General features: G+C 29.5%; 3 protein-coding genes across 5 annotated transcripts in view; 2 read left to right on the top strand and 1 right to left on the bottom strand.

Moving 5' to 3' along the window:
- The window catches only part of LOC107450189 (glutathione S-transferase 1), a 120001-nt gene that overhangs the window by 43869 nt on the left and 48202 nt on the right, over window positions 1-27930 (bottom strand). The window lies entirely within an intron of this gene.
- On the top strand, window positions 19395-21935 carry LOC147816432 (uncharacterized). Of its 2 annotated transcripts, XM_087162570.1 has the most exons (3): window positions 19395-20417; window positions 20558-20632; window positions 21037-21935. In XM_087162570.1, the coding sequence occupies exons 2-3, from the start codon at window positions 20588-20590 to the stop codon at window positions 21898-21900; spliced, it is 909 nt and encodes a 302-aa protein (XP_087018696.1). In that variant the 5' UTR covers window positions 19395-20417; window positions 20558-20587; the 3' UTR covers window positions 21901-21935. The 2 variants fall into 2 exon arrangements, with proteins under 2 accessions (XP_087018696.1, XP_087018695.1); XM_087162569.1 differs by having other exon boundaries at window positions 19395-20632.
- On the top strand, window positions 24901-25674 carry LOC147816431 (uncharacterized protein F54H12.2-like). Its single transcript, XM_087154923.1, has one exon. The coding sequence runs from the start codon at window positions 24901-24903 to the stop codon at window positions 25672-25674; it is 774 nt and encodes a 257-aa protein (XP_087011049.1).

Genomic DNA, 27930 nt, shown 5'->3' with positions numbered 1-27930 from the left:
TCCAAAAATACACAAAAGCAGTCTACCTCTTTTTGAAAAACCAGGGAGTGCTGACAGAACAAAATGAAGGCAAATTGGCTACAAGTCTTGCACGCTACTCAACGATGAGGTCGAAAGATTGGAAAAAAAAGACATTTTGCACACTTTACCCTCCATCAGTATAGCAATAGCTAAGTTTTTCAAACATGAGGGCATCTATGGTGACCTGACGAAATTTAAGATATATTATGAGTACTTGTTTGATGAGGTAGATAAAATTTATGACAATGCTCATAATCAATCTTTGAAAAACTGAGTTAAATTCTTTTCAATATTCTTACGATAAATTCTTTGTAAGAAAAGAGAACTTTTTTTTATTTCTTTTTCGTATTTCGAATGATTTTAATGTTTCAAATTGTTTGATATTGAAGTTTAATTGAATATCTAGTTATGTTAAGATTATTATATCTGTTCTGTGATGTCTTTTATTTTGTAATGAAACATCTAGCCGTCTTTTAAAACTTTTTGTATGATGTTGAACTTTGACATTTTAATTAATTAGAAGATGCTGTAACCTATTCCAGAAAAAAAATTACATTTCTGAAGCAAGAATGTTGTTGTTCTTTTCTCATTGCTCTTCATAGTCATACGTAATTGTAGTATGGTATACTACATATTAATTAAAATCATTTGTTAATTCTAATTTAATTATCTAATTTCATTATCTAATCATCTAATTTATTTAATCATCATCATTCATCTAATTTAATAATCATTTGTTAATTGTTAATTTGTTAATAATGTATTAAACGCTTAAATAATTGTAACTGTTAAATTTGTGATAAACTTTTAATTGCATGTTTTTTTAATTTCTTCTTTTTACACTTGTAATTAATGTTATTTATTTATCAGTATTCAATAATTCTTTGCAATATATTTCATGTAATACTTAAGTTTTAAGCCTCAATTTGTTTTGTAACCTTGGGAAAGTAATCTTTCTCTGCATTTATGTTCTTCCTTTAAAAGAAGATTCCTCCTTTTGTTACTTGCTGACAGCAAGATGTATGTCCAGTCAGCAAACACCTTTTGTTGGTTCGAGAAGGAGTGACACCAAGTCCCCTTTCCCACGTTTCGGCTTGCATCAAATGCAAAGCGCCCCTTTTGATCTTATGATGGCGCCAAGAATGTTCCAGAACATTCCACAAAATTCTTTACCAGGTGTGTCACCACTTTAGACAACCCCGCTTCATGTTTGGCATGGAGTTTAACAATTAATTTCGCCAGTTGGCCAAAATTGGCAGCTCTGTGATTTGCCCCACTGATCCTTCTCCAACCAACCGAGGTGTTATTCGCAAAAGTTTAATTTTTTTTGGCGAGAGTTTTCTCCCCTATCTTCATAACGAAGAAATAGTCAGTAGCAGTTGTTTTTCTCTCAATTGTGTTTTTTTTTTTTTTCGGCTTAGGCCGATTTTTTGTGTTGGCATGTTTGCCAAGCATTTTTACTTTTTTATAAATGTTATCTTTTATAAATAAACTATGTTTTTCTGCATCCTTAACTATGAGTCTGGTGAGTAATTTTACAGTATAAGTTGTTTTCTCTTCCTTTTTTTTCAGCATGCTCCATTGTCGCGCTTGCGACTTTACACATTGTCGACTCCCGGGCACCTCCACTCGCCACGGTTTTATTTGTCAACTGTTTCACCGCCTTATCTAGTAACCCTCACTCAGAGGCAACCCTACGCTCGCCTCAATAACTCGCAAAAGTCATAAACGAATCTTCGCGCTCATGGATATTTTTAAAAGTTGCTTGTTGAATTAAGTTAAAATTTTATCCTCGTTTAAGACTAGAAAAATTCAAATATCGAGAGCAAAATACTTCGTCCTTCTATAAAGAAAGAGGAAGAAAAATTTACGTACACACAATTATTTCAGTTAATTGCATACATATTTCGGTTAAAAAAAATTTCAAATAGAAACTATTCTTGTAAATTAAATAAAAATCTGGAGTAGTAAAATATTTATATCTTCAGAATAATCAATTTCTTTTGAATATCTTAATTAATAAGCAAAATTTTAAAAAATAATCCCCTATATAAATCATCACATTATTAAGTGTACATATTTTTAAAGATAAAACTATTAAAAAAATTTTTACGCAGTTTGAAAAATAATTATTTTCATTTCCTTCATTTTTACCAGGTTTTTTCAATTGTTTCTATTTTGGAAAAAATATGTATTCTTCAAAATGCTTACAATATCTTAAAAAAATTGCATATATTTTATACTGAACAACTTTTGATTGACAATATTTCCTTCATAAGAGAGTCTTTAAAAAAATTTGAAAATATTTTCATTAAATTTGTTCAAATATTTTCTGTAAAATGCGTGCTATTATGAAAACAAGGAGAAAAAATATTTTTAGTAAAGCCATGACATAAAGAAACAAATCTATGACATACTCACTACTATTTTCGTATAGTTAATTTATTTTTTATAACATCAAATCATATTTATTAAAACTTAAAGTTGTGGCTGCTTAACTTTTTTAATGTTTCTTAAATTTGTCAGGGAAAATTCCGATATTTTCCATTTTTCTTGCTTCTATCACTATTATTTGTATATAATCTGAAATTACTCACCTTCGTTTCAATTGTTTCCTAATTAATTTTATCATATATTTTGCTATATATATTTATCCTTTCATTCTATGCTTCATTAATTTCATAACTTATCCATCTTGTAACTTTTTATTCATAATTTTATAACAACTTTAGCTTATTAGATTCGATAACTCAACAATTGGTCTATATATTTTAAAAGTTTTTTATTCAAATTTTGGGCTTCTAAATAAGATATGGAAAAAATACTATTAAAATTATTACATTTATTGTCAATCTAAAATTAGGTCTTTTTTTTCCTCCTAAGTGCGAAAACACATTTACTAACTTAAGGTAACGTAATTTAACACGATTCATCTATTTTAATAAGAACGATTCAGAGAAAAGCAGGATCAGAAAAAGTGAGATGTGTATTTTAATTTATATTCTGCTTCAAAAATGAGACAAAAAAGACACAGAAAACTTTTCTGTTATTATTCAATAGTATTCATTAGTCTTTAAAATTCCAAAAGAATTTTTTAGTTGCTGGAATCATATAATAGTCTCATTTGTAACAACTTGTTTCTTAATTTTTTTTTACACAATAGCTTTTATTGTATGTAATTTGCTTTTATTGTATGTAATTTGCTTTAAAAGTTCAAATATTTATTCTTAGATTGTCATGCAGTCTGTGTGTCTGAAAACTGTATGACCTATTTTATTTTATTTGTCCCTTGCCGAATGGTAATAATTGTTTCTTATTTGATAATAAAAATCTTACTTTTGCTGAGATAACTGATCGCAAGAGTTTTGTTTTATTATCATAACATGGATTAATTTTTTTTAGAAAAGTGTAAGTCCTCAGCCTTTCAACCCAACTGTTTTAAAACTACTTTCTTTATTTAAAGTAAATTATTAAGTTTAAAAATTGTTAAGATTCTCTTATTTGACTCAATATCTTGTCTTTATTGAATCAAAAATAAATAAACAGATTGCCCTTAAATTGTTGTACAGTTATGATATGAGAATGTCAAAGTTGATGGTTACTGTTTACATTATATTTTTATTTTACAAATCATAAAAAGTTTTCTTTAATCAAAATTGTGTTCATCTCATAAATATACTTTAACTGCGACAAATTTTTAAGTCTTGGCGACCAAAGCTGTGGAATTGGCTAATGCGTATAAAGGAATTTATCGTTTGGGACATAACATTTACCAAAAAGTGGTAAATCTAAGTGCGATTGTTTGGACGCTAATATTATTGGCACTGTAAATGGGAATCATCACATCAAATTTAATCATAGATATCAGTGTCAGAAAAGTAAAAAAAATTTACTTTAGGTATAAAGCAGACAGCAACAATCTCCTCATCATTACACGTATATAAAAAGAAAATGCTTTAAACTCATAAATTGTGTAGTTACTTAAATTAAAGGTTTTAAAAACTAAACAATTTGGTACAAAACCCTGCTGCATTATTGAATATTGCGTCCACATACTTGGTAAAGACACCATAAATTATTTGAAATAAATTTATAAAAATAATTAAAAAGCTATACCCTACTCATATATCCTGCACCCACAACAAAGCTTTATCCTAAAAAGGAAATAAAAAAGTAAGAATTAAATATGTGTTTCAGGAAAGTCCGAATAAAAAGAGACTGATAATACACAAAAACTTTTAAAGCAGCTAAATTTATTCACACCTCGTGCGTTTTTTAAATCGTATGTTGCAAGTGAAACATGCGCGAATTAGTATTCCAAGATTTTCGCGAGAAAATTTGAAACCCGACTTGGCGAATTTCAAAATACGGTGCCAAAGAAGTGCCTGGGAGTCGACAATGTGTAAAGTCGCTACCTGGAATACCAATATGTCCAGGTACCCATTGTAGGTACACCTTGTTACGATTAGAAAGGAGCACTCGCACACTAGTGAAGAGATCAATTTTCACCTTGATAGTGATAGAAGAGCAGCCTGACTGTCAGAGCAGATATATAAGATGAAAGAGAATGAAGAATTTACACACCGTAAAATACTAACTCCCGAAGACTATACTTTTAATAGTTATGATTAAGATTAAAGATCCAGAATTACTCTATGTGTTTTATTTTGAAATCGAGACACTTCGGTAGCAAGATATCTTGAAAAAGCAACTAAGAAAATAATAGAGTCGATGTTGTTTCCTTTTATAAGTTTTTGAATTGTTATCAAAATAAGCTTACCAGTGATTTCTTGCTGTTAAAAAAATAATATGATTTATTTAAAAATATTATAGTTTTCAAATACCAAGAAATGAGACTCTGAATTTCATTATTTAATTCAATTCACATTTTGATTTATACTTCACACTTAGGTACAATAATGGTTTGCATCCGGTTCCATTTTCAAAAACTTTCAAACTGAAACTTTTTAATGTCATTAAAATTAAATAAAAGTTTTACATTAAAACTACACATCATACCATCTAATTGAGAAAAATTTTACAAACTGAACAAGTAAACTACCACTAATTTAAAACACAAAAATAATTACAATCAATAAGCTGTCTTGCATTTGAAATGCAAAAATAATAGAATCTGAACATTGCCTTTTTAAATGCAATATCAATAGAGTCTGAACTCTGTCTTTTATTTAAAATGCTTAAACAATGCATATGGTTGTTTTTTCTGTTCTGCTCAGCTCATATAATTACATTCAATTTCTCATCTATGGCACCAAATTGTTTTTTACTTAAATTAAAAGAAAATTTCATAAAAAAAGTTTAAATTTTATGAATTATATTTACGATTCATATCTATTTTTGCAAATCTCTTTTGAAAATGCATCATATTCCATGAGGGGAAAAAATACATTTTAAATATAATAATAACATTCGAAACAAAAAGCATGTGCATCCTTTCATATCTTTAAAAATATTTTTAAATAGATAATTGAAGTTATTGACTCACCTTTATCAGCAAAAAATGCTGAGCGTTAAAATAAATTGTTGATTTCAACCATACTATCTTTTAAAATGTCAGCATTATTTTAATGGAATTAATATTTATCTTCAAAAATGATAGATTCGTAAAGATACTATACGATAATCGAAATTATTTTTCAGTTACAAATATTTTCTGTGTTTCTGAGAATATATGCTATTCTAATTTATAAATAATGTTTCATATTTTCTGAATAAGTAACTTAAAAGGTCTAGTTTTTTCGCGAAAGAAATTTCTTTGTAAAACAAATTTTATCATCGTCAAAAAAAATTACACTTTTTCTTCGAAAAAATTAGTACTCAATTTTACTCATACAATTAGTACTCATTAGTACTAGAAAGTTTTGCTACGCTCTTATAAATGATACCTGTAAACTCCCCCCCCCCCTCTCCTCTGAACGCTTACTCCTCTTGTGAGAGATATGTAGGTGATTTAAGGAAGAAAATTAAGTTTCTAGAAGAACTAAAAATGAGACATCGTTTTCGATGTATTTTTTTCATGCTTAAATTAATAAAATCTCATCTGAGACGAGCAAACTATTAGTTTAAAAGTTATAAGGGTTTCGTATACAGAAAAATTCAATTTTGCAATTCTACCTATGCACGCACCTGACATTGTTATGTAAACAAGTGAGACATTGCTTGCTTTGCATTTTTATAATAACTTGTGTTTTTTTATGCTAAAATGAAAGTGATGATACACAAGCCAATGGAGCGAATTGTTCACAATTTGGAAGGGTTTCAATTTATTAAAAATACTTCTTCTGACATGTGATTTTACATGTCAAGGGAATCTAAGGAAATTCGAGCATATAAAGTGAATTGTTCATGCAATTAAGTATGAAAAGGTACAAGAGAAGCAATGTCTCAATTGCCTGTCCAGAGCACATTCAATTCTCTCCCTTAAATCACCCCCATTTCCCTCAAAAAGAGGGGAAGGTACAGAGGAGAGGAAGAAAGTTTTTATGTATTATTTTTAATGACTCGGAAAAGCTTTCGGCCAAAAAAATATCTTGGTCAGTTTTTCAGCAAAAACATCTCTTTTTTTGCTCTAATTACTGGACTATAGATTTAATTTATTTGAAAAACAGCGTGCAACTGCCGACCCAATTATGAGTTTACGACTATCAATACTTAACTACGTGGCCTTGTAATTTTGAACCCAACTCAGAAAAAAAAGAAAATTCCGGAATTCCGGAATCCATTGGGACAAACTAGCCTTCGTGCCGGATTTTTCGATGGAACTAGCTTGACATTCGCGATACATGGAGAGGAAAGCTACGAAAACCTCTCACGGTTAACCAGCGTCAAAGGAATTATAACACATTGTACGTCTACCATTGAGGATATTTTTACATTAGTACTACGGTCGTTGAGAGCCGGATCCAGAATTCGTATAAACCAGCCATAAATAAAATTTTTATTGCAGAAAATTACTGAAAATTCGTATTAATTAACTAGAGTGGGTAATTTTACAATTTAAAAAAATTAAACAAATTATATTATTATATAAAAACACATTTTTGTAAAAGGAATTGTAAAATTTTTCTTTCAAAAATCATTAACTATATTAGCCACTGCTTAATACTCGCGAATACATATAAAAATTAGTATATAGGCCTTGGAGATATAAAAATAACGCAATTGCAATTTTTTTTTTTTTTTTTTTTTGTAAAATTCATATAAAATATTGTTCAAGCAGTACCACAAAAAATCTTCAAGGAGAATTTTAAAAAAATACAGCCTGTGAGATGTTGAGATGTTAGATGAGAAATAGATTTTTATTTTTTTCAAGTGGGTATGTGTCATTTTTAAAAGAAACATCTACAATGCAGAAGTTCAGCACATGAAGAAAACATTCAACACACAAAGTTTTTGTTTGACAAATTTGAATTGTGCATTTTAGATAACGTAAAATTATTAATATTTATAGTGGGTGGTTTAGTGAATGAGGAATTACCTTAACCATTACCTTTAAGATTTCCAGCATTAATTACATCTCGGACGGAAAGTCCCAGTTTGAACTGGAATAAGCGGAGGTTAATAGTGCAGATAAGCAGTAAATTTTTAATTTTTGATAAGGCCATTTCATTGTGGATGAAACTATATGCCTTTTAGGCAGAATAGCCCTGATGAGCGCAGATAGTAAAAGGCTAATAACTTGAAATTTAGCAGCAAAAGAAGATTCTTCCTGTTTAAAGAAATTCAAAAAATTTTCCCAAGCCTCATCAAACTTTTTGATCGTCCTAAATTCAGGTGAATTTTGGAAATATAAAAGAGCAGCCTGACAAAGGTTTCTTTTCAAAATATGCAATACTGCCGCATCAGTAAACTGATTAAGTGCTACAAGATCTTTAATCTAACCAACACACCACTCAACATTTTGAGAATTACCTAAAATTTAAGGTATACTAAAATTAAATTTATTTGAATTATTAACCCCTGCCACATTTGGCAAATCAATTGGTTCGAGCATGATAACACTTAATTGGTTAAAATTAGAATTTAATGACTAAAATTTACTGTGGATAATAGTTATGTTGTAATTACTACTCATGTATAATCAAAATTTATTTTAAACATTGTAAACAAAAGAGATTTCGAATTCATTGACCATATAAATTATATATAATGAAAAATATTTTCAATATTTTTTCTTTAAGGAATCTACTTGAAACAAATATTGCAAATGAAACTTAAAATAATTGATTACCAAGTAGGTAGTAGTTTACTATTGTATCAAAAAAAATAAAAATAGCATGAATTCTTACTCAAATTAATATAAAATATTGAAATAATTATGATTACAATTACTCAAAAAATCATAAATGTAAATTTTGCCAGAATTTAACCTTAAAATCATCAATTTTAATAACATTTAATTAACAATAAAATTTGTAAATTAAGTAGCTAAATAATTACTTTTCAAATTTAATACAAAGAAAGACATTTTCAAAAACAATCACCCAAAAACAAGTATACAAAATTGGATAAATATAAACAATATGTAATTGAATATTTCAAATTGTTACTATTTATTCTATTATCATCGAAAAATAAAATAAATGCTCAAAAATGTGTTATTTTAAATTAACCAAATTAAAAATCATTACATGAAACCATCTTAAACTTTAAATCAAAATTAAAATACCTAATCTTTTCAAATACAATAAGAGATTAAACAATTTTTTTTTTAAAAATTAGCATATTAAAACAATCATCAATTAAAACAAAGCAATTTCGTATTCAAATATTTCCAGATTAAATTTTGAAACGAAATAATAACTGCATCATGTGTGCCCTAATTGAAACTAAGTTATTGAAAATTAGGTAATTTACCATTTAAAAAAATAGTTCTCTAAATAAATTATACTATTGGAAATATATATTAAGAAATACGTAACAATCACGTTTAGTCAAAAATCACCGTGTACATCTGCCATAACTGTTTGCAAATTAAAGTTAAAACCTTGTTACGTATCTTCTTTTCATAATGTCCCTAAGTATTGTTCACTCAATTCGGATATCTTTCTGTTGCTAGTTTATTTACTTTAAAACGTTTCTGTTCCTTTTCTGCATTTATTTTTCTAAGGAAAATAAGTTGAAAATTATTTTCATAAAAATATATACCCTGCACAAAATAATTTTAATTAAAAAGATTAAAAGATATTATTATAAAATACATTTTTTAAAAATCTTATTATTAATTATTATAAAAAATAACGATTTTCCAAATTAATATTCAGAAAGAGTTTGCGGTAAGTTTCAGTACTATCATCTTTGATAACTACAGTATTTTTGCTCTCCAAATATATTTTGTATTACCTGCATTTTAAAAGTAAGTTAAAAGCAAAATATTAATCGAAATTCATCTTAAATGCCTCAAAACTTTTACATTAAACTGCATTATTAACTATTTTCCATTACATTATTATCTAATCATTTTCTCTATTTTCCTGATCAACTTTGAATTTTAAAAAAAATTTATTACAGCCACGAAATAAATGCATATTAATTTCGTTATTATAAGATAAAACATTATTTTTATCGGTTCACAGTCATTTGTGCATATCTAAAATTAGTTGTATGACTTGATAAGTGCACAATTTAATCATATTTATTTTTAAATGTTTAAAAATCACCTTTGATTGCAATCTTATCTTTGTTTAAAAGAAAAAAAACGCACCCGTAAAAATATTTAAACCTTTGTACCATGATAATATAAGAAAAGTGATTTTATTTTTGGCAACAACAGGATCTTCGTAAATAAAAAAAATAGTAAAAAAGTATTTATAAATTTTCGATGCATGATGAAAGTATTTTTAAACAGCTTAGGATTTTAAGACATGTATGGGTTTTGAAGGGGAAAATGACTGAAGATAAAGAGAATTTGAATTATAAAATTGAAAACAAAGATTACAATTTTTTATAAAGTGGAAAAGTCCTCACTATTAATTTTATACTTTAAAAAAATTTACGAAGCTTTAGTATTTAAATATAATGTCAGAGCCCGCATTATTGCATATCTAGATTATGCAACATTGGTTAAGTCGGGCAAATCAGGTTCACTTTAAAATTTAGATTTAAAAAACACTATGTGTTCGTCATCAGAATTCGATGACTCATCTATCTATCGGAACCTTAGACATAAACATCTTCTTTTTTTCATATTTTAGTGGGTAATTTTCCACTTTCTGTTTCAAATATGTTTTGTTTTCCTAATTCACGTCTGACGAGTTTTAAAAATGAGTTCTTTGAGCGCTTAGTAAAGTATGCTTCTTAGGCAAAGTATGAAATAAACGTTCTGATGAGGTTATTATGTAAATGATGTGCATGTTACTACGAATGATCGAAATCGGTGGTTGTTGACTTTCACCGGTAAATGTTAACAATCACATAGTCGCTTTAGTGAATGTCTGAAATATTTATTACATCCGATTTGATATTAATTTATTCGTGGATATAATTACATTAATTCGATATTTTAATACATACTGACGATAGATTAGAAGAAACATCAGTATTTGGAGCATCGGGCAAATATATACCGGGCAATGATACTTGACCTTAAAAAAATATCAGTATAGGGTATACCGGGCAATAGTTTTTTAAGGTTAAGTGCCATTGCCCGGTATACCCTACACTGATGTTTTTTTAAGGTCAAGAGCCACTGCCCGGTATACCCTACACTGATGTTTTATTAAGGTCACGGGTCTCTGCCCGGTATACCCTACACTGATGTTTTTTAAGGTCAAGTGCCAACTCCCGGTATACATTTGCCCGGTATACCCTACACTGATGTTTTTTAAGGTCAAGTGCCACAGTCCGGTATACATTTGCCCGGTATACCCTACACTGGTGTTTTTTTAAGGTCAAGTGCCATTGCCCGGTATTCATTTTCCTGGTATGTTTCATCAGTATACATCAGTAAAAAGCATCAGTATACCCTACACTGATGTTTTTTAAGGTCAAGGGTCACTGCTCGGTATACATTTGCCCGGTCTACCCTACACTGATGTTTTTTAAGATCAAGTGCCAACTCCCGGTATACATTTGCCCGGTATACCCTACACTGATGTTGTTTAAGGTCAAGTGCCACAGTCCGGTATACATTTGCCCGGTATACCCTACACTGATGTTTTATTAAGGTCACGGGTCTCTGCCCGGTATACCCTACACTGATGTTTTTTAAGGTCAAGGGTCACTGCTCGGTATACATTTGCCCGGTATACCCTACACTGATATTTTTTAAGGTCAAGTATCATTGCCCGGTATTTATTTGCCCGATACTCCAAGCACTTATGTTTCTTCTAATCTATCGTCAGTAAGTATTAAAATATCGAATAAATGTAATTATATCCTCGAATAAATTAATATCAAATCGGATATAATAAATATTTCGAACATTCACCAAAACGACTATGTGATTGTCAACATTCACCGGTGAAAGTCAACAACCACCGATTTCGGTCATTCACAGTAACATGCACATCATTTACATAATAACCTCATCAGAACCTTTTATTTCATACTTTGCCTAAATAGCATCCTGCGTTATATATAATGCCTATGCAATGTGTGAAATATAATCATTTCATACTTTGCCGGCTAGTCTTAGGCATTATATTTTGTGCCGGATTTCATACTTTGCCGGTAACATATATAACATAAAAACGATAATCTAGTTCATACAAAATATGTATTTCAATACAAAATATGTATTTTCTCATGAAAGTAAAAGGGATGCAGAAAAAACCTTTTCTAAATTTATTAAATGTCAGTAAGATGATAATATCTTAAATATTTCTTTAATGCCTGTATTTACCTTAGTTGCTTCTGCTCAATTACCGAAATATTTCCGCAAATTATTGTTGTGAGGAAATTGTTTTTCAATGAATCAGAATTTAAATGAGCATGTATCAAAATGAAATAACTTGCTGAAATAAGCTATTATATTTGATATATATTTTATTATAAACTTGTAAAATAAAGAGGAATAATGTAATAAATCTAAACTCTTGTTGGAGCATTGAATTTTTTCAGTCTTCATTTTAGAAATACTGAATTTGCTTGAGATACTGAGAAGCACCCACTAAAATTAAGACCGATGAGGGTATGCCCAAAGCCTCCTAGATTAGTGGGTGCTTCTCAGTATCTCAAGCAAATTCAGTATTTCTAAAATGAAGACTGAAAAAATTCAATGCTCCAACAAGAGTTTAGATTTATTACATTATTCCTCTTTATTTTACAAGTTTATAATAAAATATATATCAAATATAATAGCTTATTTCAGCAAGTTATTTCATTTTGATACATGCTCATTTAAATTCTGATTCATTGAAAAACAATTTCCTCACAACAATAATTTGCGGAAATATTTCGGTAATTGAGCAGAAGCAACTAAGGTAAATACAGGCATTAAAGAAATATTTAAGATATTATCATCTTACTGACATTTAATAAATTTAGAAAAGGTTTTTTCTGCATCCCTTTTACTTTCATGAGAAAATACATATTTTGTATTGAAATACATATTTTGTATGAACTAGATTATCGTTTTTATGTTATATATGTTACCGGCAAAGTATGAAATCCGGCACAAAATATAATGCCTAAGACTAGCCGGCAAAGTATGAAATGATTATATTTCACACATTGCATAGGCATTATATATAACGCAGGATGCTATTTAGGCAAAGTATGAAATAAAAGGTTCTGATGAGGTTATTATGTAAATGATGTGCATGTTACTGTGAATGACCGAAATCGGTGGTTGTTGACTTTCACCGGTGAATGTTGACAATTACATAGTCGTTTTGGTGAATGTTCGAAATATTTATTATATCCGATTTGATATTAATTTATTCGAGGATATAATTACATTTATTCGATATTTTAATACTTACTGACGATAGATTAGAAGAAACATAAGTGCTTGGAGTATCGGGCAAATAAATACCGGGCAATGATACTTGACCTTAAAAAATATCAGTGTAGGGTATACCGGGCAAATGTATACCGAGCAGTGACCCTTGACCTTAAAAAACATCAGTGTAGGGTATACCGGGCAGAGACCCGTGACCTTAATAAAACATCAGTGTAGGGTATACCGGGCAAATGTATACCGGACTGTGGCACTTGACCTTAAACAACATCAGTGTAGGGTATACCGGGCAAATGTATACCGGGAGTTGGCACTTGATCTTAAAAAACATCAGTGTAGGGTAGACCGGGCAAATGTATACCGAGCAGTGACCCTTGACCTTAAAAAACATCAGTGTAGGGTATACTGATGCTTTTTACTGATGTATACTGATGAAACATACCAGGAAAATGAATACCGGGCAATGGCACTTGACCTTAAAAAAACACCAGTGTAGGGTATACCGGGCAAATGTATACCGGACTGTGGCACTTGACCTTAAAAAACATCAGTGTAGGGTATACCGGGCAAATGTATACCGGGAGTTGGCACTTGACCTTAAAAAACATCAGTGTAGGGTATACCGGGCAGAGACCCGTGACCTTAATAAAACATCAGTGTAGGGTATACCGGGCAGTGGCTCTTGACCTTAAAAAAACATCAGTGTAGGGTATACCGGGCAATGGCACTTAACCTTAAAAAACTATTGCCCGGTATACCCTATACTGATATTTTTTTAAGGTCAAGTATCATTGCCCGGTATATATTTGCCCGATGCTCCAAATACTGATGTTTCTTCTAATCTATCGTCAGTATGTATTAAAATATCGAATTAATGTAATTATATCCACGAATAAATTAATATCAAATCGGATGTAATAAATATTTCAGACATTCACTAAAGCGACTATGTGATTGTTAACATTTACCGGTGAAAGTCAACAACCACCGATTTCGATCATTCGTAGTAACATGCACATCATTTACATAATAACCTCATCAGAACGTTTATTTCATACTTTGCCTAAGAAGCATACTTTACTAAGCGCTCAAAGAACTCATTTTTAAAACTCGTCAGACGTGAATTAGGAAAACAAAACATATTTGAAACAGAAAGTGGAAAATTACCCACTAAAATATGAAAAAAAGAAGATGTTTATGTCTAAGGTTCCGATAGATAGATGAGTCATCGAATTCTGATGACGAACACATAGTGTTTTTTAAATCTAAATTTTAAAGTGAACCTGATTTGCCCGACTTAACCAATGTTGCATAATCTAGATATGCAATAATGCGGGCTCTGACATTATATTTAAATACTAAAGCTTCGTAAATTTTTTTAAAGTATAAAATTAATAGTGAGGACTTTTCCACTTTATAAAAAATTATAATCTTTGTTTTCAATTTTATAATTCAAATTCTCTTTATCTTCAGTCATTTTCCCCTTCAAAACCCATACATGTCTTAAAATCCTAAGCTGTTTAAAAATACTTTCATCATGCATCGAAAATTTATAAATACTTTTTTACTATTTTTTTTATTTACGAAGATCCTGTTGTTGCCAAAAATAAAATCACTTTTCTTATATTATCATGGTACAAAGGTTTAAATATTTTTACGGGTGCGTTTTTTTTCTTTTAAACAAAGATAAGATTGCAATCAAAGGTGATTTTTAAACATTTAAAAATAAATATGATTAAATTGTGCACTTATCAAGTCATACAACTAATTTTAGATATGCACAAATGACTGTGAACCGATAAAAATAATGTTTTATCTTATAATAACGAAATTAATATGCATTTATTTCGTGGCTGTAATAAATTTTTTTTAAAATTCAAAGTTGATCAGGAAAATAGAGAAAATGATTAGATAATAATGTAATGGAAAATAGTTAATAATGCAGTTTAATGTAAAAGTTTTGAGGCATTTAAGATGAATTTCGATTAATATTTTGCTTTTAACTTACTTTTAAAATGCAGGTAATACAAAATATATTTGGAGAGCAAAAATACTGTAGTTATCAAAGATGATAGTACTGAAACTTACCGCAAACTCTTTCTGAATATTAATTTGGAAAATCGTTATTTTTTATAATAATTAATAATAAGATTTTTAAAAAATGTATTTTATAATAATATCTTTTAATCTTTTTAATTAAAATTATTTTGTGCAGGGTATATATTTTTATGAAAATAATTTTCAACTTATTTTCCTTAGAAAAATAAATGCAGAAAAGGAACAGAAACGTTTTAAAGTAAATAAACTAGCAACAGAAAGATATCCGAATTGAGTGAACAATACTTAGGGACATTATGAAAAGAAGATACGTAACAAGGTTTTAACTTTAATTTGCAAACAGTTATGGCAGATGTACACGGTGATTTTTGACTAAACGTGATTGTTACGTATTTCTTAATATATATTTCCAATAGTATAATTTATTTAGAGAACTATTTTTTTAAATGGTAAATTACCTAATTTTCAATAACTTAGTTTCAATTAGGGCACACATGATGCAGTTATTATTTCGTTTCAAAATTTAATCTGGAAATATTTGAATACGAAATTGCTTTGTTTTAATTGATGATTGTTTTAATATGCTAATTTTTAAAAAAAAAATTGTTTAATCTCTTATTGTATTTGAAAAGATTAGGTATTTTAATTTTGATTTAAAGTTTAAGATGGTTTCATGTAATGATTTTTAATTTGGTTAATTTAAAATAACACATTTTTGAGCATTTATTTTATTTTTCGATGATAATAGAATAAATAGTAACAATTTGAAATATTCAATTACATATTGTTTATATTTATCCAATTTTGTATACTTGTTTTTGGGTGATTGTTTTTGAAAATGTCTTTCTTTGTATTAAATTTGAAAAGTAATTATTTAGCTACTTAATTTACAAATTTTATTGTTAATTAAATGTTATTAAAATTGATGATTTTAAGGTTAAATTCTGGCAAAATTTACATTTATGATTTTTTGAGTAATTGTAATCATAATTATTTCAATATTTTATATTAATTTGAGTAAGAATTCATGCTATTTTTATTTTTTTTGATACAATAGTAAACTACTACCTACTTGGTAATCAATTATTTTAAGTTTCATTTGCAATATTTGTTTCAAGTAGATTCCTTAAAGAAAAAATATTGAAAATATTTTTCATTATATATAATTTATATGGTCAATGAATTCGAAATCTCTTTTGTTTACAATGTTTAAAATAAATTTTGATTATACATGAGTAGTAATTACAACATAACTATTATCCACAGTAAATTTTAGTCATTAAATTCTAATTTTAACCAATTAAGTGTTATCATGCTCGAACCAATTGATTTGCCAAATGTGGCAGGGGTTAATAATTCAAATAAATTTAATTTTAGTATACCTTAAATTTTAGGTAATTCTCAAAATGTTGAGTGGTGTGTTGGTTAGATTAAAGATCTTGTAGCACTTAATCAGTTTACTGATGCGGCAGTATTGCATATTTTGAAAAGAAACCTTTGTCAGGCTGCTCTTTTATATTTCCAAAATTCACCTGAATTTAGGACGATCAAAAAGTTTGATGAGGCTTGGGAAAATTTTTTGAATTTCTTTAAACAGGAAGAATCTTCTTTTGCTGCTAAATTTCAAGTTATTAGCCTTTTACTATCTGCGCTCATCAGGGCTATTCTGCCTAAAAGGCATATAGTTTCATCCACAATGAAATGGCCTTATCAAAAATTAAAAATTTACTGCTTATCTGCACTATTAACCTCCGCTTATTCCAGTTCAAACTGGGACTTTCCGTCCGAGATGTAATTAATGCTGGAAATCTTAAAGGTAATGGTTAAGGTAATTCCTCATTCACTAAACCACCCACTATAAATATTAATAATTTTACGTTATCTAAAATGCACAATTCAAATTTGTCAAACAAAAACTTTGTGTGTTGAATGTTTTCTTCATGTGCTGAACTTCTGCATTGTAGATGTTTCTTTTAAAAATGACACATACCCACTTGAAAAAAATAAAAATCTATTTCTCATCTAACATCTCAACATCTCACAGGCTGTATTTTTTTAAAATTCTCCTTGAAGATTTTTTGTGGTACTGCTTGAACAATATTTTATATGAATTTTACAAAAAAAAAAAAAAAAAAAATTGCAATTGCGTTATTTTTATATCTCCAAGGCCTATATACTAATTTTTATATGTATTCGCGAGTATTAAGCAGTGGCTAAAATAGTTAATGATTTTTGAAAGAAAAATTTTACAATTCCTTTTACAAAAATGTGTTTTTATATAATAATATAATTTGTTTAATTTTTTTAAATTGTAAAATTACCCACTCTAGTTAATTAATACGAATTTTCAGTAATTTTCTGCAATAAAAATTTTATTTATGGCTGGTTTATACGAATTCTGGATCCGGCTCTCAACGACCGTAGTACTAATGTAAAAATATCCTCAATGGTAGACGTACAATGTGTTATAATTCCTTTGACGCTGGTTAACCGTGAGAGGTTTTCGTAGCTTTCCTCTCCATGTATCGCGAATGTCAAGCTAGTTCCATCGAAAAATCCGGCACGAAGGCTAGTTTGTCCCAATGGATTCCGGAATTCCGGAATTTTCTTTTTTTTCTGAGTTGGGTTCAAAATTACAAGGCCACGTAGTTAAGTATTGATAGTCGTAAACTCATAATTGGGTCGGCAGTTGCACGCTGTTTTTCAAATAAATTAAATCTATAGTCCAGTAATTAGAGCAAAAAAAGAGATGTTTTTGCTGAAAAACTGACCAAGATATTTTTTTGGCCGAAAGCTTTTCCGAGTCATTAAAAATAATACATAAAAACTTTCTTCCTCTCCTCTGTACCTTCCCCTCTTTTTGAGGGAAATGGGGGTGATTTAAGGGAGAGAATTGAATGTGCTCTGGACAGGCAATTGAGACATTGCTTCTCTTGTACCTTTTCATACTTAATTGCATGAACAATTCACTTTATATGCTCGAATTTCCTTAGATTCCCTTGACATGTAAAATCACATGTCAGAAGAAGTATTTTTAATAAATTAAAACCCTTCCAAATTGTGAACAATTCGCTCCATTGGCTTGTGTATCATCACTTTCATTTTAGCATAAAAAAACACAAGTTATTATAAAAATGCAAAGCAAGCAATGTCTCACTTGTTTACATAACAATGTCAGGTGCGTGCATAGGTAGAATTGCAAAATTGAATTTTTCTGTATACGAAACCCTTATAACTTTTAAACTAATAGTTTGCTCGTCTCAGATGAGATTTTATTAATTTAAGCATGAAAAAAATACATCGAAAACGATGTCTCATTTTTAGTTCTTCTAGAAACTTAATTTTCTTCCTTAAATCACCTACATATCTCTCACAAGAGGAGTAAGCGTTCAGAGGAGAGGGGGGGGGGAGTTTACAGGTATCATTTATAAGAGCGTAGCAAAACTTTCTAGTACTAATGAGTACTAATTGTATGAGTAAAATTGAGTACTAATTTTTTCGAAGAAAAAGTGTAATTTTTTTTGACGATGATAAAATTTGTTTTACAAAGAAATTTCTTTCGCGAAAAAACTAGACCTTTTAAGTTACTTATTCAGAAAATATGAAACATTATTTATAAATTAGAATAGCATATATTCTCAGAAACACAGAAAATATTTGTAACTGAAAAATAATTTCGATTATCGTATAGTATCTTTACGAATCTATCATTTTTGAAGATAAATATTAATTCCATTAAAATAATGCTGACATTTTAAAAGATAGTATGGTTGAAATCAACAATTTATTTTAACGCTCAGCATTTTTTGCTGATAAAGGTGAGTCAATAACTTCAATTATCTATTTAAAAATATTTTTAAAGATATGAAAGGATGCACATGCTTTTTGTTTCGAATGTTATTATTATATTTAAAATGTATTTTTTCCCCTCATGGAATATGATGCATTTTCAAAAGAGATTTGCAAAAATAGATATGAATCGTAAATATAATTCATAAAATTTAAACTTTTTTTATGAAATTTTCTTTTAATTTAAGTAAAAAACAATTTGGTGCCATAGATGAGAAATTGAATGTAATTATATGAGCTGAGCAGAACAGAAAAAACAACCATATGCATTGTTTAAGCATTTTAAATAAAAGACAGAGTTCAGACTCTATTGATATTGCATTTAAAAAGGCAATGTTCAGATTCTATTATTTTTGCATTTCAAATGCAAGACAGCTTATTGATTGTAATTATTTTTGTGTTTTAAATTAGTGGTAGTTTACTTGTTCAGTTTGTAAAATTTTTCTCAATTAGATGGTATGATAGCAGATAAAAAATGAGAGTTCTGGACCAGCGGAGCCGAGGAGCCGGCTCCGCAATGACGTCATTGCGGAGTCGAGTTGAGTTGTTCGCCTCCTGCTGCTGAGTAGAGTTGAGTTGTTCGCCTCCTGCTTTAGTTTTGGTTTCGGTTTCCAAAATTCCTTACTTCCGGTGGCAACACCTAATTTAGTTTCGGTTTTCAAAAAAAAGTCATTTACCTCCTATTTCTGCCCGCTTGCTTATTTCTGCCCGCTTGCTTATTTCTGCCCACTTGATTATCCGCTTTTAGTTTTGGTTTCGATTTTTAATATTATTTTTCAGTGGTGGCAACACTCCTTAATTTAAATTTCTTATTTAAGGATGGCAGCACCAATTTTTAGTTTCGGTTTTCAAAATATGTAGACGCCGCTCGTGGCTCCATCTAGTGATTAAAATAGCTACTAATTTAAAAAATATGAATATCTTATATTGGTGGCGCCATCTAGTGAATAAAATATTTACTAATTTCGTTCATTTAAAGTAGAAAAAATTTATTTATTATAAATAAATAATATAAATGCATGTATTTAATTCAGGATTCGAACTCACAATCTCTAGGACAAAATGCTTCCATGGGATACTGATTTGTCAGGCACGCTAACCAGTATCCCATGGACGCATACAGATACAAAGAAAACTTATGGTTTTAAGGAAATAAATTTAGACTCGCTGGCGGTTACGGATAAAATTTTAGTTTCATCTTTTTATTGATCTCATAATGACAAGGCACCACTGACTATTTCTGCCCGCTTTACGAACTGACTACTTTGAATTTATACTTTCAGTTTTGATTTTAATATTATTTTATAGTGGTGGCAACACTTTATTTATATTTATAGGATGGCAACGGCTCCGCAATGACACTTCTAAATTGATGACGTAATGTTACTTTCACTTTTACACGTTACAAATCGTGAGATATCCAATTCAAACAAGATTCAACAAGGTTGGTCTTGGTCTATGACGTGATAGTATTGAATTCAGTTCTTTTCACTGACACGTTCGTCACGTGACTGTTTCAAATTTTCCCATTGGTTGTTGGAGTATTACTTTTTTGAATTTGGCAACGGTGAGCATAGCAAAGTCTTTAATTTCAGTCGTGTATTCATATTTCACTCTTATTCTCATTTTAGTGCTGTGGGTTTTATTCCACCATACTTTGTTGAATGTTCATTTTGTTTGAAATAATTGTTTAAACTTTTTTTATAGCAATTTTAACATTGCATATTTTTCCTCATTATGGACGGAAATATATCTTTAAAGAGAAAATATGCTGAAACTCAAGTAAGTACTTATTTCGATATTTTAAAATTCTATTCTTAAAAAAAAAAAAAAAGAAATACTTGTAAATGATATTTATTATTAGCAATAAGGTTTCTTTAAATAAAATGTTTTAACGATCATAACTTTTCTATTACTTACTGATAGTTTGCTTCATAACGCTTAGCTATAATTAGTATAGTTTAAAATAATTTCATAACTTTAAAAAAATCATAACATGTGCTTTTTTAAAATTAATTATCTAAATAAGTTCAAAGCTTTATTTTAATCTGCACAGTCACATAATAAAATCCAAATATATTTACTGTACTTGTACTATCACATGCTCCATTACATTTGATATCTTCGATGCTTTGATTTCTGTTATTAGTGTGATGACTCAAAACTTTATTTTTATTGTTTATTAGGGTGTAACAAGAAAAGGAATATTCAAAGATGGATGTTTTCCTGACCATGTGTATCCTCTGGGAGACAATTTCTTTCTGACTGTTAGTGAATACAAATCAAAGATCAGCATACATATACGGAGATATAACAAACATGGAGATATGTATTATCCTTCAGCAGATGGAATAACATTACAGCCGGAACAATATAATGTGTGTTTCGCACATGAACCTCCAACATCTATTTTTGATATAGTAGAAATAAATCTACAGTTAGAAGCTGTTAGTCCTCATGGAGTGAGAGACTTTTATTTACTCATGAGTGATAGTGGAAATTACACCCTCACTCACGAATACACGTGTAGAAGCGGTCGAGTTTACAAATTTCCTACAGACATAACCTTTGCTCAGTGGTCTCAAATACGAAAAATTCGTGATGAAGTGAATACAAGCTTCATTACTGTGAAGTATAAGTGCCGAGACTTTAAAGAAACTTTTAAAATGTGCAACAAGAGTGCTATAAGTGAAGAGAAGCCTGAAAGCAACCGCTACAGTGAAGCTGAATATCTTATGAATCAGTGTCTAAAACAAGTACTTTATCGTCATATAGGACAAAAAAAGGGCTTAAGTCCTCCTATCATAGCTGATGAATTACTGGATTCTCAAGACGTTGTTTCGATATCTGACTTTAATGAATCATGTATGTATTTAAATGTATATAGTATTGCTCACGATTTTAAAAAGGAACTACAGGAGAAGCAGCTTTATCCTGAAAATGTTCCTTTAATGAACTTTATGAATGAACATTATTTGAACGAGATCCATTTGGATCAACTGTTACTAAAAGCTAAAAATGATTTCTGTTCTTGTGAAATTTTTGAGTAAGTTTTTAAATTTAATAAATGTTATTATGTTTCTATTATACTGCTTTTTTTATTCACTCTATTTGATACTGTCAATATTTAATTTTACTTACCATTTTTTTAATTATTATTAATATTGCTTTATATTTCTATTCCTGGTGCGATTTATTTTTATTGCACATTCTACATTTTCTTATATCATATTCCGCAAAGTCTTGGTTAACAGTGACAATGAATCAAAATTTAGCTAGATTTTATAAAAATCCTGAAACTCCAAATAGCTTTGGGGGTGTAGAATCAATACATCGTGCTATAAAAGGTAAATATGATAGAAAAGATGTTAAACAATGGTTAATGCATAAAGATTCTTATACACTTCATAAACCGGTTAAACGTAAATTTAAACGGAATCGAGTATTAGTAAGTGATATTGATCATCAGTTTCAAGCTGATTTAGCTGATATGCAATCCTTGTCTCAATTCAATAAAGGTTATAAGTATTTGTTAACATGCATAGATATCTTTTCAAAGTTTGCATGGGCAATACCCTTAAAAGATAAGTCTGGAAAAAATGTTAAGTCTGCTATAGAAATTATATTTGAAGAAAGAAAACCTAAAGTGTTACAAACAGATGCTGGTACGGAATTTACGAATAAAATAGTTCAGAATTATTTGAAAAGGGAGAATGTAAAATATTTTTCTACAAATAATGAAACTAAATCTAGCGTAGTTGAGAGATTTAACCGCACATTAAAAACTAAGATGTGGAAGTATTTCACAGAGTTGAACACTAAAAATTATATTGATGTCATAGATAAATTAATATACAGTTATAATAATTCTTATCACAGTTCGATTAAGATGGAACCCGCTTCTGTAAATAAATACAATAAGAGAGAGGTATTATATAATTTATACGGTGTCCTAAGAAACGAGAAACCTAAAGTGACTAAATTCAAAATAGGCGATGTTGTGCGCATAAGTAAGCAAAAACTTCACTTCGAAAAGGGGTATGAACAAAATTGGAGCAGAGAACTTTTTAAAATTCATGAAACAGTGAAAAGAATTCCAGTCGTTTATAAATTAAAAGATTTAGATGGTGAAGAAATTAAAGGTACCTTCTACGAAGCAGAATTACAAAAAGTTGTAGATTCAGGTTTCTATCCTGTAGAAAAAGTGCTTAAAAAAAGAAAGAGACAAGGAGTAACTGAATATTTTGTTAAATTTTTGGGTTATCCAGAAAAGTTTAATGCTTGGGTAGCTGATATTCAAAAAGTATAAATAGGAGATCTTGTTTATTACAGATTCATTTTCAAAAATGTCGTTCTATGTAACATTACCTTCTGATAGTTCTATGCGATTCTTTCCTGAAAACAAATTATCTCATTTTAAGACTCAATTACCCGTACCGGTTGATTTAAATGGACAATGGGAAGTCGGTTTGTCTGAAATCATATATCCTCATTCATGGTATAACGTTAATGAAACTAATAATTATTTTCTATACAAAATAAGTAATGGCAATATCACATCGACTGTTAGGAAAACAATTGATGTGGGTTGTTATGAATCAATGTTCGATATTGTATCAGCTATACAACTTACTTTACCAAAAAATCCTAGTCGGTTTACATTACATTTCAATAAAGCTACAAAACGAGTAAAAATTAATGCAGTTGAGGGTTGCAGTCTTCATTTAGAAAAGTTAGGTGAATTGCTAGGATTCCAACGTGATACAATCATAACGGGTAACATGAAAAGTGAGTTTGCTGCTGATGCATTGTCTAACTTTTCCGTGTTTTACGTCTACTCAGATTTAATTTCACCACAAATTGTAGGCGATATACAAGCCCCTTTACTACGAATCGTTCGAATCAAAGGAGAAGACGGGGAAACGATTAGTCAGTATTACGATAGACCACAATACTTACCGTTAATGAGGCATTCATTCCAAACTATACAAGTTGAACTGAGACTCAATTCAGGTGATTTCGTGCCCTTTGAAAGAGGTAAAGTGATCCTAGTACTACATTTTCGTCTGAGGCAAATACTATAAATAGTATACCATAATTATTGTATCCTCATTTAATGATATAACCATCAAGATGAATGCACCATATGTTTGCTGCACTAAAAAGTTTGAAGACCATTATGCGGGTCAAATTGGCTCAGGATTAGCTTATTATAAAGGTGTTAATTTCCAGAAGGGTTATGGAATCGGAGGGATATTTCGTCGATTATTTAGAGCAGCATTACCTTTTTTAGTAAAAGGTGGTAAAACTGTTGCAAAAGAAGCATTAATAACAGGCAGTCGTGTCGCGTCAGATGTATTGTCAGGAGAAAATTTTAAAGAAGCACTAAAAACAAGAAGTAAAGAAAGCGGAAAGAATTTAACGCAAAAAGCCCTCGATAAAGTACAATCAATGGTAGGGAAAGGAGGATATAAAAGAAAGCGTAAGAAACAGAAGAGATTCATTTCTTCCAAAGCACGTAAAGTGAGTGGACGCGATATATTCGACCCGTAATAATGACATTTCTATTGAAAGATTCCCCCGAATGCGTGAAGTCTGAATTGGAACTTTTTAATTTACCCGGAACTCAAACAGTTATTCAAGATGGGCAGTGGATACAATTTCATCCACTTTCTAACGTTTTCGATAACGCACCTGTAGAGTTTCACATTTCTGGAAGTGGAGAAGACTATATAGATCTCAGTCAAACACAACTATATGTGAAAGCGAAAATAGTAAAAGTTGACAATACATCTATTACTACAAATGATACTATAGGACCTGTGAATTTATTTCTACATTCTTTATTTTCTCAAGTAGATGTATCCTTAAATGATCGCGTGGTTTCTAATTCAAATAATACTTACCCTTATCGAGCGTATATTGAGACTCTCTTAAACCATGGATATGATAGCAAAACTTCTCAATTAACAGCTGAATTATTTTACAAAGATAATGAAGATGGACTCAAGAAAAGAACTGAATTTTTTAAAGAAAGTGCTGCAGTAGAAATGATTGGCTGTATTCATTCGGATTTATTTTATCAAGATCGTCTCTTACTTAATTTAGTGGATTTGAAAATAAAATTAATACGAAGCAAGCCTGAATTTTGTTTACAAGGATCCAAAGGTTTTAAAGTTGTGTTGGATCATGTTTCTTTATTCATTCGAAAAGTTCGCGTGAATCCCGGAGTTATTCTTGGTCATGCTAAAGCATTGGAGAAAACGAGTGCAAAATATCCTATTAATAGAGTTCTGTGCAAAGTGTATTCGATTCCTAAAGGGAGCATGTCTTTCATTCAAGATAACATATTTTCTGGACAAATGCCTAAAAAAATTATTGTAGGATGTGTAGAAAATGATGCTTTTCATGGAACATTTTCAAAATCTCCCTACGAATTTAAACATTTTAATTTAAATTTTATCGGAGTGTATGTGGATGGACAACCCGTACCACACAATCCTTTGGAACTTGATTTTTCTCAAAATCAATATATACGTGCCTATCAAACTCTATTTGTTGGAACAGATCGAATGGGCCAAGACAGAGGAATATTTATTTCCAGAGAAGAATATAAGAACTCTAATACATTGTTCGGATTTAATCTTTCACCGGATTTATGTTCAGGAGAACATTTAAACTTAATAAAGCATAGTAATTTACGATTAGAACTAAAATTCAGTCAATCATTAGAACATACAGTATGTGTTATCATTTTTGCTGAGTTTGAAAACTTAATTGAAGTAAACAAGTCTAGAAATATTTTGTACGATTTCGGAAACTAAAGAATGGATGGATTGCAGATGTTTCATATTTTATCTAAAGAAAAGATGACATCCCCTTATTTTCGAGGGGTGTATTCTATCGACACCCTACCGATTTTACAAGAAAATTCGTGTGCGATAATGAACTCTGATGAATCCTCACAACCTGGAACTCACTGGTTGGGTATATTTATCAATGAGAAGAACGAGTTAGAATTGTATGACTCCTATGGCAGACCACCCAGCTTTTACGGCATGAATACATCTCCTTACTCAGCTGTACAATGGAATTCTAAAATATATCAATCACTGACTTCAAATGTGTGTGGTCAATATTGTATTTATTTTCTACTTAAACGCTGTCAAGGCTATTCTATGTTTCATATTTTAAATCAATCGTATATAAATGATTTTCGAGTGTATCAATTTGTAAAGAAAAGATACGGTGTAAGATTTGTGTTTAGAAAATAAAAATAAAAAAATTATAAAATTTAAAAATTGTGTATGTTTTCCTATTGTTTCATCTTTATTTCCTTACTTTAAAAAAAAAGAAGAAAGTCTAACATTTTCATTTGTATTTTAAAATTATTATTTTCAAATTATATATATCTTTATATATATAGAAAAAAAAACTATTTTCGAAAAAATTTATGCTTAAGAAAAATTTGAAAATGATTACTTAAGAAATTATATTCAATAAAAATAATATTTATATTAAAAACTTTCATATACAAAGGAAAAAAAATTAGAAAGGATATTATACCTAAGAAAAAAGTTTCTTGAAAGGAATTTGTTTAAACGAAAATCTATAGCTATTATTTTTTTAATATTTTTACATTTCACTTAAGATATTTTTTCTAAATATAAAATTTTTATCTGAAAAGAAAACTTTGAAGATGATGATAAAGACAAAATGTTTAAATCAATAAATATTTATTTTATTTTCTAAAGTTTCAACCAGGCATTTCTGCGAGCATACATTACAGGTTTCTTGACAATTTTATTTTTACTATGCAATTTTTTATTAACGTCTAAATGTGTCGGTAATTGAACATCATTTAAAGTTTTTAAAAATACATTCCTCCCCACTGGAGCTGATTTTCTATTTCGTAAAAAGTCATTTATAAGATTTACTATATTACTTCCTGGAACTACTTTATCTTCATGAATGATTTCACCTTTATTGTTCCAAAGGAGAGATTCATTACTCTTTAAAAATTCATATAAATCTTTAGCTTTTTCTCGAAATCGAGGTGGAACTACAGTTAGAATTTTTTCCTCCAAGTCCTCAGTTTCTTTCTTGATATTTGAGGAGTCCTCTTCCGCAGACGCAATTACAGGATCCTCTTTATTTGGAATTTCCTGCTCATTCGTTTGAGGTTCTGGTTTATTCGGTTTCGAAATTGAAAAATGCGCATACTTTTGCAATATTTGTAAATACAAAGCTGCTTTCTCGTGATCTGCTAAATCCTTGTTCTGTAGAATATTTTTCATTTGTTGATCCAATTCTGATAAGAGTTCTTGAACTTGAACCCTGTCTTCTGGAACTAATACAAATTTCCTACTGTGCTCCATGAATTAAAGAACTAATAACTGATATGGCAGCTGGTAATAAAATAGACAAAAATCCTTCCCCCCTTTGAATAATAATTTTCTTTTTCTTATATAGGGGTATTTTCTTGTTTGAAAGTTTTCGCAAGCTTTCTTTAAAAGGGTATAATCGACTTTTTTGAGTTTTTGTTAAGGCAATGTTTCCACACAACACGTTTAATACACACTCACACAAAGTTCTTATCTCACTTTTTGAACACTTTTTCAAAAGAGACTTTGAATTTTTAGTTTTAGAAATTAATTTTAAGAGCTGTAAAGTTTGTTCAGTACACACTGACATCTTGTAATCAAATGAATGATGTAATTATTATTCGAGACTATTTATCATCCTCTAAAAACCTTACAAACGCTTTCACTTTAGTGAATGCGCACCTTTTAAAATTAGAAGTGTGAAGAGAACACGAGTCTGAATTTATACTTAATTGATCAATTTTCGGACATCCAATATCTTCTAAATTTTTACAAAATCTACCGATTAAAAATTCTATAAAATTCTTTTTCTCAAGTCCTTTAACGTATATAAATGGAAACAAATTGGATAAAAAATTTAAAATGGAATATAGTTTATTGTAAGGCAATTCTCCTTCTCCCCATTCTATGCCGTGAATGTTTCTCGTCACCCATTTGTACTGAAATTTCTGATGAGGTAATAACTTTTCAAAAGAA

The sequence above is a fragment of the Parasteatoda tepidariorum genome, chromosome 1 (genome assembly GCF_982258835.1).
Source record: "Parasteatoda tepidariorum strain Cologne lab strain chromosome 1, Ptep-v5.0, whole genome shotgun sequence".
NCBI classification, from domain to species: Eukaryota; Metazoa; Arthropoda; class Arachnida; order Araneae; family Theridiidae; genus Parasteatoda; species Parasteatoda tepidariorum.
Note: the sequence above shows the minus strand (reverse complement) of the source record. Positions and strands in the feature narration are given on the sequence as shown.